Raw genomic sequence first — 15304 nt, forward strand, 5'->3', positions numbered from 1 at the left:
GTGACATGCACTGGCGATGTATTCGCACGAAGCGGTTTCTCCGGTTGAAGACGGAACAAGCCGTTAGACAACTGGAGCTTATGAGAAAAGCTCACAGTCTGCGTGAAGAGGTCATCCGGGTGCCTCATGGTCTGGTGAGAAAGCTCATTGGGAGGAGTGGCCGAGCCATGCAGATGATGGTAAAGAAGTCTGGTGTGGTGAAAGTAAGCAGTCCACGTGATCGTCAGGACTGGATACCAGATGAAGATGGCATGGTGTCATTCTCCGCTGTAGGAACGGAAGAAAGCCTGGCATATATACGCATGCTGATCGAGTACCAAGTGACCTACCTGCGAGAGGTAGTTGAATCTCGCCAGACTACAAATGGAAAGGCAACATCGCCTGAGCGGCAGAAGGTGGCAGCCGTCTAGAAATAGTGAGACCGGACAGAGAAAGGGCCCCCTAAATAACAGAACAGCTACAGCTGAAGTTAGGGACCTTTCAAGATGCCCTGAGAGTAGTGGGCGTGGGTTTAGAGGTAGTGAGACCTCCAGTAACTCAGGTTTGAGTGGCCCATACAAACGACCCAATAGAGGACGGGACAATACGGAGTCAAACCGGACCTTAGATACAAGGGCATGTGAGTCGCACTGCTGTACTGACCGCTGGGAGTGGGGGAGGTCTGACAAGGTTATGACTGACCGCTGGGAGCGGGGGAGGTCTGACAAGGTTATGACTGACCGCTGGGAGCGGGGGAAGCCTGACAAGGTTATGACTGACCGCTGGGAGCGGGGGAGGTCTGACAAAGTTACAACCCGGAAATGTGACTTGACGAAGTCAGTGACAATGACAGATGGTAGGTCCCTAAGGAATGGGCTAATGTCAATAACTAATGTTCCAGGGGCTGGACAACGCAAGTGTCAAGTACATGGTCTCGGTGTGAACTGTGGGTTATAGTGGATTGTGTATATTATGTGTTCAACCCCACAAGTTTGAACAGAGGGGGGGGATATGTAATGCAGCAGCTTGCTTGGCATTACTGTAATGATCCAGGGTATGTTTTGGCCGACCAGGTACCTCCCCCTCAGGTGACTGGTCACTTGATTGTGACATCACACAGGTCCTTTTGCACACAGAAGATCTGAACACATGACTGTGACATCAGCTCAGGTCCTGTGTGTGTGTGTGCACTGGATGGATATATAAACCCTGGTAGATTTGAGACAGGTGTGAAAGGCATGAGGCCTGTTCCTGTGTGGGACACCGTTATAGAGTGAGGCCTAGTGAGGCCTGGTTGAGCCTGGCAGCCTGAAAGGTCGAGGCTGGATCGTGTGTGTAGATGCGAGTGGCCTTGAAGGGAAAGCCGGCTTGGAAGGCAAGAGTCCTGGAAGGCGAACACTGGATGTGTGTGTGAAACATTCCAGTAGCCTTAGACGGGACGAGGGCTGGAGACCCCCATCTGGGAAGCCGCAAAGCCACAGTGGTGGCAAACCAAACGGACTGCAGCATCTAAAACCTGGCAAAGGTAAAACACTGCTTGATGTGGACATTTATTTGGACATCGATATAAGTGACTTTGCTGGAGGCTATAACTGGAGCCAAGTGGACCAGTCTGTACCTGGAAGGCTCTTGACATTATATGTATAATATGTCGGGGAGCCACTAAGATGGACTGTGTGATAAGCCGTTTATGAAGAGTAATAAACTGCTGTATTGTGACATATTGGAAAATGTGGCTGGTGGGCTTTAATTGGCCCCGTGCAGCGAGTATTCCCCAGTATGATGACTAGCGCTGCCTTACATTACCTTCTGACGGCCCCCGCTGCGCTGGTCCTCCCATGCCGGCAGATCGCGGTGGACTGAAGGACCTGCGCTGACGTCATAGTCACGTGACGGGCCACGCGACGCTGACGTCGGCAGGTCCTTCAGTGTACCGCGATCTGCCGGCAAGCCAGGATGGAGCGAATAAAGACTCCGGGGGCCATCGGAAGGTAAGTATAGCTTTTTTTTAGTTTTTTACCATTCTTTTGGTCACACTATATAAATCCATGCCGTTTGCATGGATTTATATAGTGTGACCAAGTTGTCAAGCACTTTCCAAGTGATGCTAAAAATCGCTTGGAAAGCGCTTGTCAACCCGCATGCGGAAATGCATGTGAAGAACGCTTCACTTCCGCATGTCCCTGGCAGGAAAATGCATGTACAATCCGCATGTACAATCCTCATGCGTTTTTTCTGCCAGGGAGATGCAGAAACGCTCAGGAAAAATCCGCAACATTTCTGCATCGTGGGCACATAGCCTAACAGTTTGCTGTCAATATACAATGTACACAAAAAGCTGCTAATCAACGGTGTGGGTGGTGTTAGCTTTCTGAGCTCTGCTACATCTAAAATCTCCAATTGTATCACAACTGCTGCACCCAGTAAACTAAGTGATGCATCACCAGAATCAGGGTCTCTTTTCCTAAATTATGCTGCTCTTAGAAAAGGCAGCAAAAACCTGATGACAGATTCCCTTTAAGTAGTTAAACAGCAGAGGTCGGATCTGTCTGTACAACATAGCTGGTGCTTGTTGTGTATAGAGAGGCTCAGCTTTTAAGCCCACTCCATACACTATTACCCAATGTGGTGGGAATGGGTTAAATGTTCCTATGTATCTCTTAGGAGAACCTGTTTTTATTACAAGTCCTTGTGTAAATTTTCAAAAGCCTGTCCTTCACTTAGGCTATGTTTACACCTTGCTTGATTTGTTCGTTCAACTTATATACAGGGTATTATTCCGGTTTGCATATATGAGGCAGGTATACATTAGTATATCTTTTTACTTACTGTGTAAAAAAGCTAAGTATATTTTTTGGAAACTTTAGTATTAAGTGCTAATGTTTTAGAATACAAGTTCCTATCAAAACCCTTTAAAGGGGTGTTCTCAAGTTTAAAAGTTATTCCTTATGCAGAGGATATGGGACAGCTTTCCAATCGCAGGAGGTCCAACCACTGTGGCCCCCACAGATCCCCGGAACCTGGGCTCTGAAAAGTCCCGGCTGAATGGAGCAGAGGTGGATCATGTGCACTGACTCTATTCATTCTAGTAGGAATGCCGAAGATCAGATGAATAAAGAAAATGAATGGAGCAGTAGTGCGCATGATCGACCTCCGTTCCATTCAGTCGGGGCTCTTCAGAGCCCATATTTTCGGGATCGGTAGAGGCCACTGCGATCGGACCACCAGCAATAGGGGATGCATTAAAGGGGTGCTCTCAAGTTTAAAAGGGGTTATTCCCACAATAGAAAAAGTGGCATTTCGTCAGGATATGCCATCACTTTTGCTTTAGGGGACATCTGAGGATTGGAAACATTTATAGCTCTTTCTTGTTGCTAATGTGCTGGTGGGGAAGGATGGGCACTGGGGTCCTCTTTTCTAGCAATCGGCCCAAGTCTTAAAGCAGGTCTTTAACCTTTTTGCACAACAGAACATATAATTTTAAAGTAATTTTACATTAACCCCTTAAAGCCATTTTTCTCGCTTTAGTTTTTTGTCTGCCCAACATTAAAAAGTCATAACTTTTTTTAATTGTGGAAACAGCTTTATTTTTTTTGTGTGCTGCCATTTTAATTACCGAATAACATACTGGAAAACAGGAATAAAAATTCTTTGTTGGCTGCAATTTCATCATTATTTTTTAATGCTGTTCACTTTTCAGGACAAATGACCTGATAACTTTGTTCTTTGGGTCAGTATGATCGTGGCAATGTGGCGCCCCTGAGGGTTCGAGCGCCACAGGGATGCTGCACCTCTTTAATGGGGTGTGGTTTTCCTCCTTTGAGGTAAGAACGGTCCAATGGTCAGGACCCCACCTCCACATCCAACACCACACTTCTCCCACCAGAGGGGGCTAGTGGGCACGAGTGCCGCCCCTACTGGAAAATGGGAGACTGGGGAACCAAGAGATAGGGGGAACCAATTAGTGGGTGAGGGTGGACGACTCACATTTAGTGACACTTAATATTTCATATTTAATAAACAGCCATCTTGGCTCATGGTTCTTTGATTGTGATCTCCCTCCCTGAACGTGGCTTCTGGGTGAACCTGCAGCGGATGGGGACACGGCCCTCGTACCCTGGCCTTGGGTCGAGGGGCAGGTTGCAGATAACGTATGTCTCAACCCGGTCAAGGACTATGACCAAGAAGGCCCGGAGCTTAGGAGTGTAGCTCCACCGCAAAAGGATCCCAGGGGGATGCAGACGGAGCGGTATACGCCACCTGTCCTCGCTATTCTGGCCTAGTCAGAGGGATTCCGGCTGCAAGAGGGGTACCGGCCCCCGACACCTGACCTTGCTACTCTACGTCCTGGTCAAGGAAGGCCCAGAGGATCCCACCGGGTAACGGAAGGAGCGGAGCTGCCACCCGTACCCTTTTTCTGAGCGAAGTCCAGAGGGAGACCCGGCCTATCTACACACACACACACACACACACACAGACAGGAAAGGACCCGGTCTGAAGTCTAGGAACTGATTGAGCACTTGAATTACTCGGAGGTTGTCGGACCCCCGTTCCTGGTGATCGCAGAACTCCACGAGGAGCAGGGAGAAGCCTTGCAGCTGTACTCTCCATCGTGAGTAAAAAATCCTGGAAGTCAACCCCTATGGCCTCCGGACTCTTTATTTCTGCATTGCACCGCACCACGTAGCACCAGACCTCCTACACTACAACCCCCTCCATCCTTGTCTCTGCCCTGAGGCCCTGCTCCGCCTGTGGGGAGTAGTATCAATGACGGCTGCCACAACATCCCGCCTCAGAGGATTGCAGCAGCGCTGGTGGCCTTCACCAGGTACCACAGGTGGCGTAGTCGATAGCAACCACTCAACCCTGATAGCCCGTACCACCCTTTTTAATGTGATGGCCCTGGGCACGGAGCGGGCCCGGGCCACGGCTGCACCCCACCAAAACACAGGACCCGGCTCCGAGTAATCCCCCCATCTTCCCAGGGTTAGGGCTGTGAGCGTCACAGCAATATCAAATGTATGTGGTTTTACGAATTAAAAGGCATAAAAAAAAAACGTTTTTCTCTCGCTGGAGTTTGTATATGAGTCTTCTGTTTTGAGTATAAGTTGTAGTTTTTATTATTTGTAGGGTACATATTTTATAGCTTTCCATTTCTTTTTTTTTTTGGAAGAGGCAAAATGAATCTGGTACTTTGATATTTTTTTTAAGGCGTTAAAAAAAGAAGACTTATGATATTTTATTAGCTTGAACAATTGAGGACATGGATATAATGGCAAATTATTTTTCTTTTTAGATTTTTTTAATTTAAATAAAAAAGTATATTATCTAAACAATGGGTCAGGTTTTATTTTTGGTGGGGTGAAGGTTTAATGTTTTTTTTACTTTTTTATTTTAACTAGTTTTTATATATTTTTGCAGTTGAAAACACTCTCTTTTGACCGCTGTCCTGTGGCAGAGATCCATGATCCATTGGAGTAATAACATTGAAGACATGGTGTCCTTCAGTAAGCCCCCCAACTGCAATAACAACCCATCACCACCGTCGAGGCTAATACACCACAGCTGATTCTTGCAACTATCTCAATATCTTGCAACTATCTCAACTCCTGCCTTGAATGTGTCATATTATTGGTGGACATAACACTGGTGCAACCTGTGCAGGCCCACCATCCCCCAAGAGGTAAAGGGGCCACTACCACCTCTAAATCAGCAAGCAGCAGATAGACAGAACAACTGTACTGCAAAGAACCCATATATTGTTCTTGTACAGAGGCCCTTTGCTTTCGGTGTCCGCCAAGGTACCGTACGGGACATGTATTGTGGATGTCATTAAGGGGTTAATTATATCAATCCAATTTAGTCCATATAAACTTCAGTTTTACCTATGTTTGATATTATAATATTCACGGTTAGCGCTTGTTGTCTATGTTTTCCTCTAAATTATGCAGGAAAGTATTATAAAATGTACGTAACTGTGAGCACTGGGCTGTGACATACTTATCACATATTTCATGAAGTGCAGTGATTTCATTGAATTATGCACCGTTCTCAGAATTACCCTTTGTGCTATCCTAGTGTAACCTCGTCTATGTAAGATGACTCATGAACCACAAAATGAACTTTGGTTTGGAGATTACAAGAAACTGTAATATAGGTGAGTTACTAGAAACCATTCAATTAGATCATTTCTTTAGATCTGCAAAATATAATAAACACTAAACATAAAAACTAAAAAAGGTAAAAAAAATTGCCAATTCCACCAGAGACTAGAGAGACAAAATTACACCAAGCTGCCCAAATTCTGCTGCTCTCTTGCCTGGTTTTCCGGCAGTCACTATACCACCCCACCTCCTATGATGATGTGGGCCAATACCATAGGAGGTTGTACAGACACCTGGCAAGACACCATCAAAGATGGCTGGATTATACAGAGACCAGCTGATGGCTTAGGAGTGTTGATCCTACTCATAGATTCCCTTTAAGGGGTTTATGGAGTGGTGCGGCAATACTTGACACAAACAATGAAGGTATGGATCTGTTTATAGAAGACATTTTTTAATCATCTTAAACTAAACCTGACACCTGATATGACGCGCCCCTGGGCCTGTGTCGTGCTGCGTTGCGCACGCGGGAGCTTACCCGGAGCCGGATCTGTTTAGGGTTGTAGTCTCGTGGCGGTGATCCGGTCGCCCTGACTGGGGTGCCACAGATACATCCCGCCCAATCCACGGGCAGCATGTATCAGGCACTGGCTGTATGAACTCAGCCAGATGTGTTTGAATCTGAAACGCTGCGGTGTTCGGGAGAAAAACATACTTCAAAAGCCGCCAGTGTTTCTCACCACCCGCTACCCTGTATTGATGGGTCTCTGCCTACGTTCACATATTGGGAGTCAATTTCTTTATGACCCCAAAGTTCTGCTTCAGCAGTGATCAATTAATTGCATTTTTAAGTTCAGTCTGAAAGTGCATTGGGGAGTGAAGATGCACTTACAGCTCCTCAGCCTCCGCTGTATTCCTTATCTAGCAGCACTCTCCTTTGGCTCATTGACAGGCTGTGGCTAGTGTACCAGAGAAAACAACTTGTCAATCAGCCAAGAGGGAGTGCTGAGGAGCTGTAAGTGCATCACCACTCCCCATTGCACTTCCAGAATGAACCTCAAAATGTGATTTCTCGCTTCTAGATTAGCACTTTGGGGTCATAAAGGCATCGACAGCCTTATCTTTTCTAATGTTACACAGTCAAATGAATAGAGGGGTTATTTTTGAGGGGGGGGGGGTTCAGGTAAAGGCTGCTGACACGTTAATTTTAATGATTACCATTATTTTTCACAGAATTCTCTTAATCTAGTCTATATGAATAGTTTTGATATAACATTAGTTATGTTTTTACCTGCAAAACGTTAATTTCCATTTTATCTGTAGACTTTTTTTTACACAATAGTAAAAGTTTGAAAAGCAAAATACGAGCAAAAAATATCCACAAAGAAAACCCTGTCCTGTAATTACAGATGACGAAGGAAACAGTTTACCCTATGACTACGGCACATTTCACAATAATTAAAGCTGCTTTATAAAAGTCCATGTGTCCTGAAAGCAGTTTTGCATTTCTTTGTCTCTAGGCACATTTGCTCAGTATTCAGATAAGGCTTCCACTGATTTGAGCATGTGGCTTTCTTTCATTGGTTATGTATGACCTTTATACAGATATCCTATTTATTCGTTTTATTGGTACAATCTGATAACAGAAGGTTCTTTTTACTGCCCATTAATGTTTAAAGTCTTTAAAGACTTAATATGTGATACCTACAGTAGACTTTCTTTAACCAGTTGTTAATGATATCAAATTCCCATTTACATTGAGAATGCAGCTGTCGTTAGCATAGGAAGCTTGTGCTACATATTCATTTCACCTGCAGGAGATACAGCATAGCCCGATTAGGCCTGTAGTATAAAGTGCCTAATTAATTAAAGGGAATCTGTCACCAGGTTTTGGTACCCCATCTGAGAACAGCATAGTGTAGGGTCAGATACCCTGATTCCAACAATGTGTCGCTTACTAAGCTGCTTGCTGCAGTTTTGATAAAATTACAGTTTCAACTGCTGCAGATCTGCCAGTTCTCTGAATGCTGTGCTCTGTATAACCCTGCACACAGCACTGAGTGACAGATTTCTGTGTACACTGTGCATAGGCAGAAAATGTCAATCAGTGGTGAGGGCAGGGCTATACAGAGCTCATGAATATGGATGACAGCTTGGCAACAGGTTTACTAATCCTCTAGTGATAATCATCTGTTGATAAAACTGTGATTTTATCAAAACTACACAAAAGAGCCCAGTAAGTAATACTTTGCTGGAATCAGGGTCTCTGTCTATATATTATGCTGCTCTCAGATTAGATGACAAAAATTTGGTGACAAATTCCGTTTAAGAGGTGCACGTTACTTAATGAATTTGGAGCATTTTCTAAGAGGCAGGTACCTTGCCAGAAATACTACTCCAATCACTGACTGGAATAGCATTTCTGCTGTACAAAACACCAGCAGTTTTGATTACTTGGACGGAAGGGCGTGGCAATGCCTTCATCCTCCCCAGTTACGACCACTTCGTCAGAGCTGGTCCAGATTGGTTTGAAAATGCCTGAAGTTGCAAAATTTTTGCACCACACCACGTTGCACAAAAAGTTTTCGACTTCATTTTGGCGTAAAAGCTTTGATTTATCGGTCCCTATGTCTGCTAGTTTGAGAGCTAATCATTGCAGGAGCTCTCTAAGGTTAGATTCACTCAGCCTCACCTAACAGACGGAGCCCCACGCCTTTTACACCTTCTTACTATTTTCTTCAAATTTCTTAGTTGGAAATGTTACAAGTGCTTGCCACATACAAGTAGAAATAACAAAATAACACCTAAGGTTGTGAGACTTATTTGTCCCACAGTTGGGTCTAAGGTCAGGCTCATAAGGCCGTATGAAAAAAGGGCAAGTTGGGGACATGATTGGCTTTGTTTATAGCTTCATGGGCACGTCCACATAGTGGACATGTGTAGGTCCTGTCTGACATCGCATGCAGGTAACAAGGACCAGAGTAGCGTATGCTGTGATTTTTTCATGTGGATCATCGCTTATTTTGTTTTACAAAATTGCTGGTGTACACAGGTACACTGGCTATTCCTATTAATAATAATAATCTCATTTATATAGCGCCAACATATTCCACAGCACTTTACAAATTAAGTGGGAAAATGTACAGACAATTAAGACAATACAAGTAACACATAGTCCAACAGTTACGGGAGGAATGAGGGTCCTGCTTGTTCTCGTAGGCTTACAATATATAAGTAAATAGGTGGGATACAATAGGTAAAAAGTGCTTGTCTTGTATGGTCCAGCCATGATTATAATAAATAAGTCATTTTAAATAAGCTGCATGATCCGGTCATCATCCAGTATCTGTCTAGGTACAGTTACCAAGTGCTATTGGGTGCATGGGGGATGGGGAGACAGATGAGTAAGAGGAACCAGATTCTGAAGAAAATTTAGAAAGAGGGAACAGGGAAGAGATAGATTAGTCAAGTGAGGTGATAGACTTGTCTAAAGATATGTGTTTTTAAAGCACACTTAAAAATGTGGGAGCTAGGTATTAATCGGATTGTACGGGGTAGTACATTCCAGAAAACTGTCGCAGCACGAAAGAAGTCTTGGAGACGGAGATGCGAGGTTCAGATGATGGAGGATGTTTGTCTTAGATCAATTGCAGAATGGAAGTACGGGTAGAGTGACAGACAGAAATGAGGTAGGAAACACGAGAAATTCAGTTTTGGAGAGATTGAATTTCAGATAGAGGGAGAACTTGGTGTTAGAGACAGCGGACAGACAATCCCTGGTGTTTTGTATTAAGGTGGGGGTGATGTAAAGAGAAGAGGTGTATAATTGGGTGTCATCAGCATAGAGATGGTACTGGAAATCAAATCTGCTGATGATGTGTCCAATAGGGGCAGTGTATAGAGAGAAGAGGAGGGGGCCTTGGACTGAGCCTTGGAGAACCCCGACAGTAAAGGGAAGAGTAGAGGAAGAAGAGCCGGGGCAAATGATACAGTGAGTGATCAGAGACGTAAGAGGAGAAGTAAGAGAGAGTAGTTTCTTTGAGGCCGATAGAGCGAAGCATAGTGAGGAGAAGCTGGTGATCCACAGTGTCAAATGCAGCAGAGATCCAGGAGAATCAGCAGGAAGTATTGGCCATTAGATTTAGCTCTTAGTAGATCGTTAGAGACTTTAGTAAGGGCAGTTTTAGTAGAGTGTAAAGAATGGAAGCCAGATTATAAAAGGTCAAGAAGAGAGTTATCCGTGAGGTAGAGGATTAGATGAGAGTGGACCAAGCGTTCCAGGTGTTTAGACATGAAGGAAAGATTAGAGACAGGTCTGTAATTAGCAGCAGAGTTCTTTTCGAGGGATTTTTTAAAGGGGTTATAACGGCGTGTTTGAATGAAGAGGGAAAGATACCAGAAGAAGGAGAGAGGTTGAATATTTTAGTTAGGTGTGCAGTGACAGCACGGGAGAGAGACTGAAGGAGATGTGAGGGAATAGGGTCACTGGTGCAGGTTGTAGGATGAGAAGAAGCGAGGAATCTGGTAACTTCTTCTGTAATAGGTTCAAATGTGGATAGTGAACTTGAGATGCGGAAGGGAAGGGGATCCAGGCTCTGAGTGAATTGTGCAAAAATGTCCTGACGGATATGGTTGATTATTTTCTAGAAAATAAGTGGCCAGATCATCAGTGGTGAGGTTGATGACGAGGGCCTGTACTTTAGAATTCAGGAGGGAGTGGAACGTTTCGAAGAGTCATTTTGGATTGTTGGCTAGTGATGTGATGAGGGTGGTGAAGCAGACTTGTTTGACCAGATGGTGAGCAGAGTTGTAAGTTTTGAGCATGAACTTATAATGAATGAAGTCTTCTGTTGAAAGTGATTTTCTTCACCGACGTTCGGCACATCTTGAGCAGCGTTGAAGAAAATGTGTTTGCAGTGTATGCAAGAGTTGCTGTCACCTGTACTGGGTCATTCTGCATGTAGCAGGTGCTGTTTCAGTCAGGGCACTCTGCAATGTATTTTTATAATGTGAAAATGTTAAGTCTGGACACTTAATCATGAATCAGTGTGCTGTCCACTTAGCACAGGGACAGCACACTTACCAAAGATTTGGCAGAGAACCTTACTTGCAAAATTAATAGATTCTGGTCCCAATATTGAGACCCAAATCAATCTCGAGAAGAGGGCCCCATTGCACGCTACTGTCAGTGGAGAAGTTGGAGAGAGAAGCTAGGACCTGCATATATCTAAAGAACGAGGCCACACTGATCAAGTCAAAGGTGACTATTAGTGATGTGCGAATGTGCTCGGATAAGGAGTTATCCAAGCACGCTGGGGTCCTAACTGAGTATCTTCGGCGTGCTGGCGTCACCACGGCTGAATGATTCGCAGCTGTTTGATAGCCACGTGTTGCGGCTGTCTAACAGCTGAGAGACGTGCAGCGGTGACACAAACCTATTTTGCGAGCACGCCAAAGACACTCGGTTAGCTCCCGAGCCTGCTCGGAAAAGCACGTTCGCGCTTCACTAGTGGCTATGCATACGCAGTGGAATCCATATCTTATAGACATTTATGTCCCAAATGGGTGAATTCATGCAATTTTTTGTTTCTTTTTCTTAATGCACATAAAACATTATAGAAGCATTTTGAAGCAAATCTCTCATTCTTTTATACTGTCCTATAAGCTTGGAAAATTAGAGACGTATGATTGAGAAAAGGTCACAAAGAAATAATACGCTGAGATTAAGGCCTTATATGATGCACAGCATTCAAAAATATCCCTATGTCATAAGTATACAGCTCATTTCAAATGTAGCTCATATAGTAACTACAGTAGCTGTGTGCTGAAATGTCTATGATAAACTGTAAATTATTTTACCTCTTCTGTAAGAACAAGTCTATGCTGACAATTTTTGAAGGGAATCTTTTATGTCCCCAAATGCTATTAACCAGCAGATATGGGGTTAATCTGCAGGTTAATAGTGTTCTAAAGCCGGCCATAGACACTGAAAGCCCGGCTACTGGGAAGTAATGAATTTATTCCTCCTGGCAGCCTCTGGCTTTCAGTCCTAGAGGCGTAGCTTCAGTCACCGCTCTGTACATAGGGAGTGGTAGCTGTATCTACACCCCAGCACTGACTGACAGCTGACTCAGCACTGATACACTACGGAGATGGCAGTCAGTCAATGTCAGTTATAGGCTGCTGGCAAGTAGTGGCAGCGCAGCTTTAGAACGCTATTAACCTGCAGATTACCTCCATAGTGTTAGGTGATGTGACATGTTCACTTTAATCTCAGCTGTTCAGTTAAAGAAGTAGTTAAAGGGGTTGTCTGCCATACAAAAATAAATACAGAAGCAAAGGATGGGTACAAAAATATAAATGATGTATAACCACCCACCGTAAACCTTCTGTCTCCAAAGATGGCCATTCTAGTGGTTTAATTGTTGAAGCCTATGATTGGCTGCAGTGGTCAGCCAATAGCCAATAACATCCTGCTCCTACTTGAGCCTTCATCATAGGTGACAATACAGTCTAAAACGCCATGCATGGCATAATTCTATAGTCTGATCCCATATTTGCAATATGAATTTTGCTTTCTTACCTTTCCATTAGTCCACTGCACAAGAATCGGTTTCTGAAGAATAGCAAGGTTACCATCTCCAAGTAGTTTAGCATCATCGGTCTCAGTAAAAATATTCTGACCTTGTGGGCGTATGTGTATATTTTCTACTTTAATATTTTTCATCTATAAGTAAAAGGAACAACTTAATAAGAATTGGCCACTAAGTTCCACTCTATAAACTGTTCACATTTGGCTACTGCTGGACCTGGTACAGTGGATCGGTGGGAGTGCCTGGTGATGGATTCCCAGCTATCTGATATTAATTGCCTATCCTAAGGACAACTCATTTAGTTTATTATCTTATATAATGTCCAAACTGACTAAGGGAAATCTAGAAAACTCCATAGTTTCTAGCATTGGCCCATTGCCTAGTACAACTCGTAATGGAGAACCTACTGGTGGACTTGTTTTCATAAAGGTGGGATAAAGAAGTGCTTAAAACGCTCAATGGTTCATGTGTACAACATCATCCCAATATCAATGTAAGTCATTTGTAATACTGGTGTGAGAAAACATACCGCAATCTTGATGAGTTGGTCATCTTTGTTGGTTGGGTTTCGCCATATCAAGTTGACTTCCACGTCTGATAATATCTTGTAGCCCACACTGTCCTCTAGGGATCCTCTTGGTTTATCGATTAGCACTTCCGTAGTGTATGCATATTTATATACCTTGTCATTGTTTAGCCTTGGACCCGCTGTATGTACTGCATCAAAAAGAGTAAAAACTACCATCATAAAAAATGTATATACTGGACTGTGTCACTCCATTCTGCTCAGTCCAACCAATGTTTCCATCCATACAAGTAACATACACCAACATGGAACACATTGATCTGTTCAAATGATATTTTTCATAGACTAAATGTTGCATAAGAAAAAACTGTGCATTCAACCAATATATTTCAATGCAACCAGTCAGTCTTGATGAGGGAGCATGGTGGAGTCATGGGTGCCTGATTCATTGAGAGGCGCCTCGCCACAAATCAAGAATTAGAAAAGCGGGCGATGCCACGTCTCATCCCATCTTCATCCATATCAACTGAATTGAAGAGAAAATTACAGTCACAACATTTTTCACAACTCTGTTGCACAAAATTTTTGCAACTTATCAAAGTGTTTAAGCCAGATTTCTGGCTTTAACACTATGATGATTCGGGGCCATTATCTTTCTTCCAACTAAAAAAATCGAGATTAGATTTAATGACATTCTGGACAAATGGTTAAAACCTGTTGATTTTCCTTTTCTCTGCACTGGCTAGGCGGGGGTGGGCTTGGTTGTAAGAGGGTAAGAGTGGTTAGTGTTGTGTTGACATTGCCAGTATTTTGCCATTTTAGTTCTCCAGTTTTCAATTAAATAAATGAAAACTAATAAATATGGTTGAAAGTCAATCCAGAAGCTGCCAATGGAGAAATTAGGTATTGCTGATTTTTCGTGTCTATCAATGTAATGCATGAACACGTTAGCTCATCCATAACAGGCTGTTTTACGGAGCTCCTTTAAATTGATTTATGATCACAAAACACTCAACGGTGAGCTAAACTTTCATGTGATCATAAATCGGCTGAGAAAAGCTCAGTAAAAGGCTACGACCATAATTTTGGTGGAGATGCTGTCAGCGATAAAAGCAGACAGTATTCGGACCAATGTTATTCAATTGGGTTGTTCAGATGACTGTTTTTTTAAATTTTACATGGATTCAATTTTTGCATGAAAAAAATTGCAGCATGCACTACTCTTCTGTATTTCATTTGAGACGTTCCTATTTCAGGTGTATAGGTGCAAAAATCCATATGAATCAACTATATAGCATCTGATTTTTATGGATGCATTGCCATTATTAACATAGAAGACTGTGTTTGATCTTTTAAATTCTATTTATTGCAAATGTATGAGAACGGATGCCGTAAACAATTCGGATGGCATACAGATGACTATATAGATGAATAATTGTCCATTTTTTTTCTGGATGTAAATCGGATGATTTTTTTATACAGTTGTGTGAGCTTAGCCAATCATAGATAAAGGAGTTATCTTAAAAGGATTGTCCGGTCCAAATCGATAAGTCTGCAGTCGCTCTGTGTGACTGCAGACTTTTGAATCCCCCCCAGTGCATACACTCTGCGCTGCGGGGATTCGCCGGTTTCTGAGGGTATGTATGAGTTATACATACTCCAGGGCAGTGGGCACGGCCTCGCTCTCCCATACACTTGTATTGAGCGAGGCGGCGCCCCGACTAGTGATGCGGCCGTGGCTGACTAGAGGGCGCGGCCTTGCTCAATACAAGTGTATGGATGCAAGGTCGCACTCACTGCCCGGGAGTATGTATAACTCATACATACCCTCCAGTCCTGGCGTATCCCCACAGCACACAGTGCGTGCGCTGGAAGGATTCATACATCTGCAGTCACACAGAGAGACTGGACAACCCCTTTAAACTCCCCATCAGAATGAACTCACTGACAAATTCTTAGTTAACTCATTCTGCAGCCAGCAAATGATAGTGCAACACAGAGGCTATAGTAGGAAAATGGTGCAGAATATTTCCTTAAACCCCATTGCAAACATTTTATTTAGCTCAAAATACATACATTGAGGTTATAAAGAAAATACCCAC

General features: G+C 43.5%; 1 protein-coding gene across 1 annotated transcript in view; it reads right to left on the bottom strand.

The window, feature by feature from the left end:
- The window catches only part of MTTP (microsomal triglyceride transfer protein), a 141813-nt gene that overhangs the window by 96956 nt on the left and 29553 nt on the right, over positions 1 to 15304 (bottom strand). The window contains exons 2-3 of the mRNA XM_073638547.1: positions 13206 to 13393; positions 12667 to 12810 (exon numbers count right to left, since the gene is read on the bottom strand). Of these exons, the coding sequence (XP_073494648.1) occupies positions 12667 to 12810; positions 13206 to 13393 (332 nt within the window). The remainder of the gene's footprint in view (positions 1 to 12666; positions 12811 to 13205; positions 13394 to 15304) is intronic.

This window comes from Phyllobates terribilis, unplaced genomic scaffold (assembly GCF_046119375.1).
Source record: "Phyllobates terribilis strain yellow unplaced genomic scaffold, ASM4611937v1 Scaffold_1__5_contigs__length_1240528914, whole genome shotgun sequence".
Classification (NCBI taxonomy): Eukaryota; Metazoa; Chordata; class Amphibia; order Anura; family Dendrobatidae; genus Phyllobates; species Phyllobates terribilis.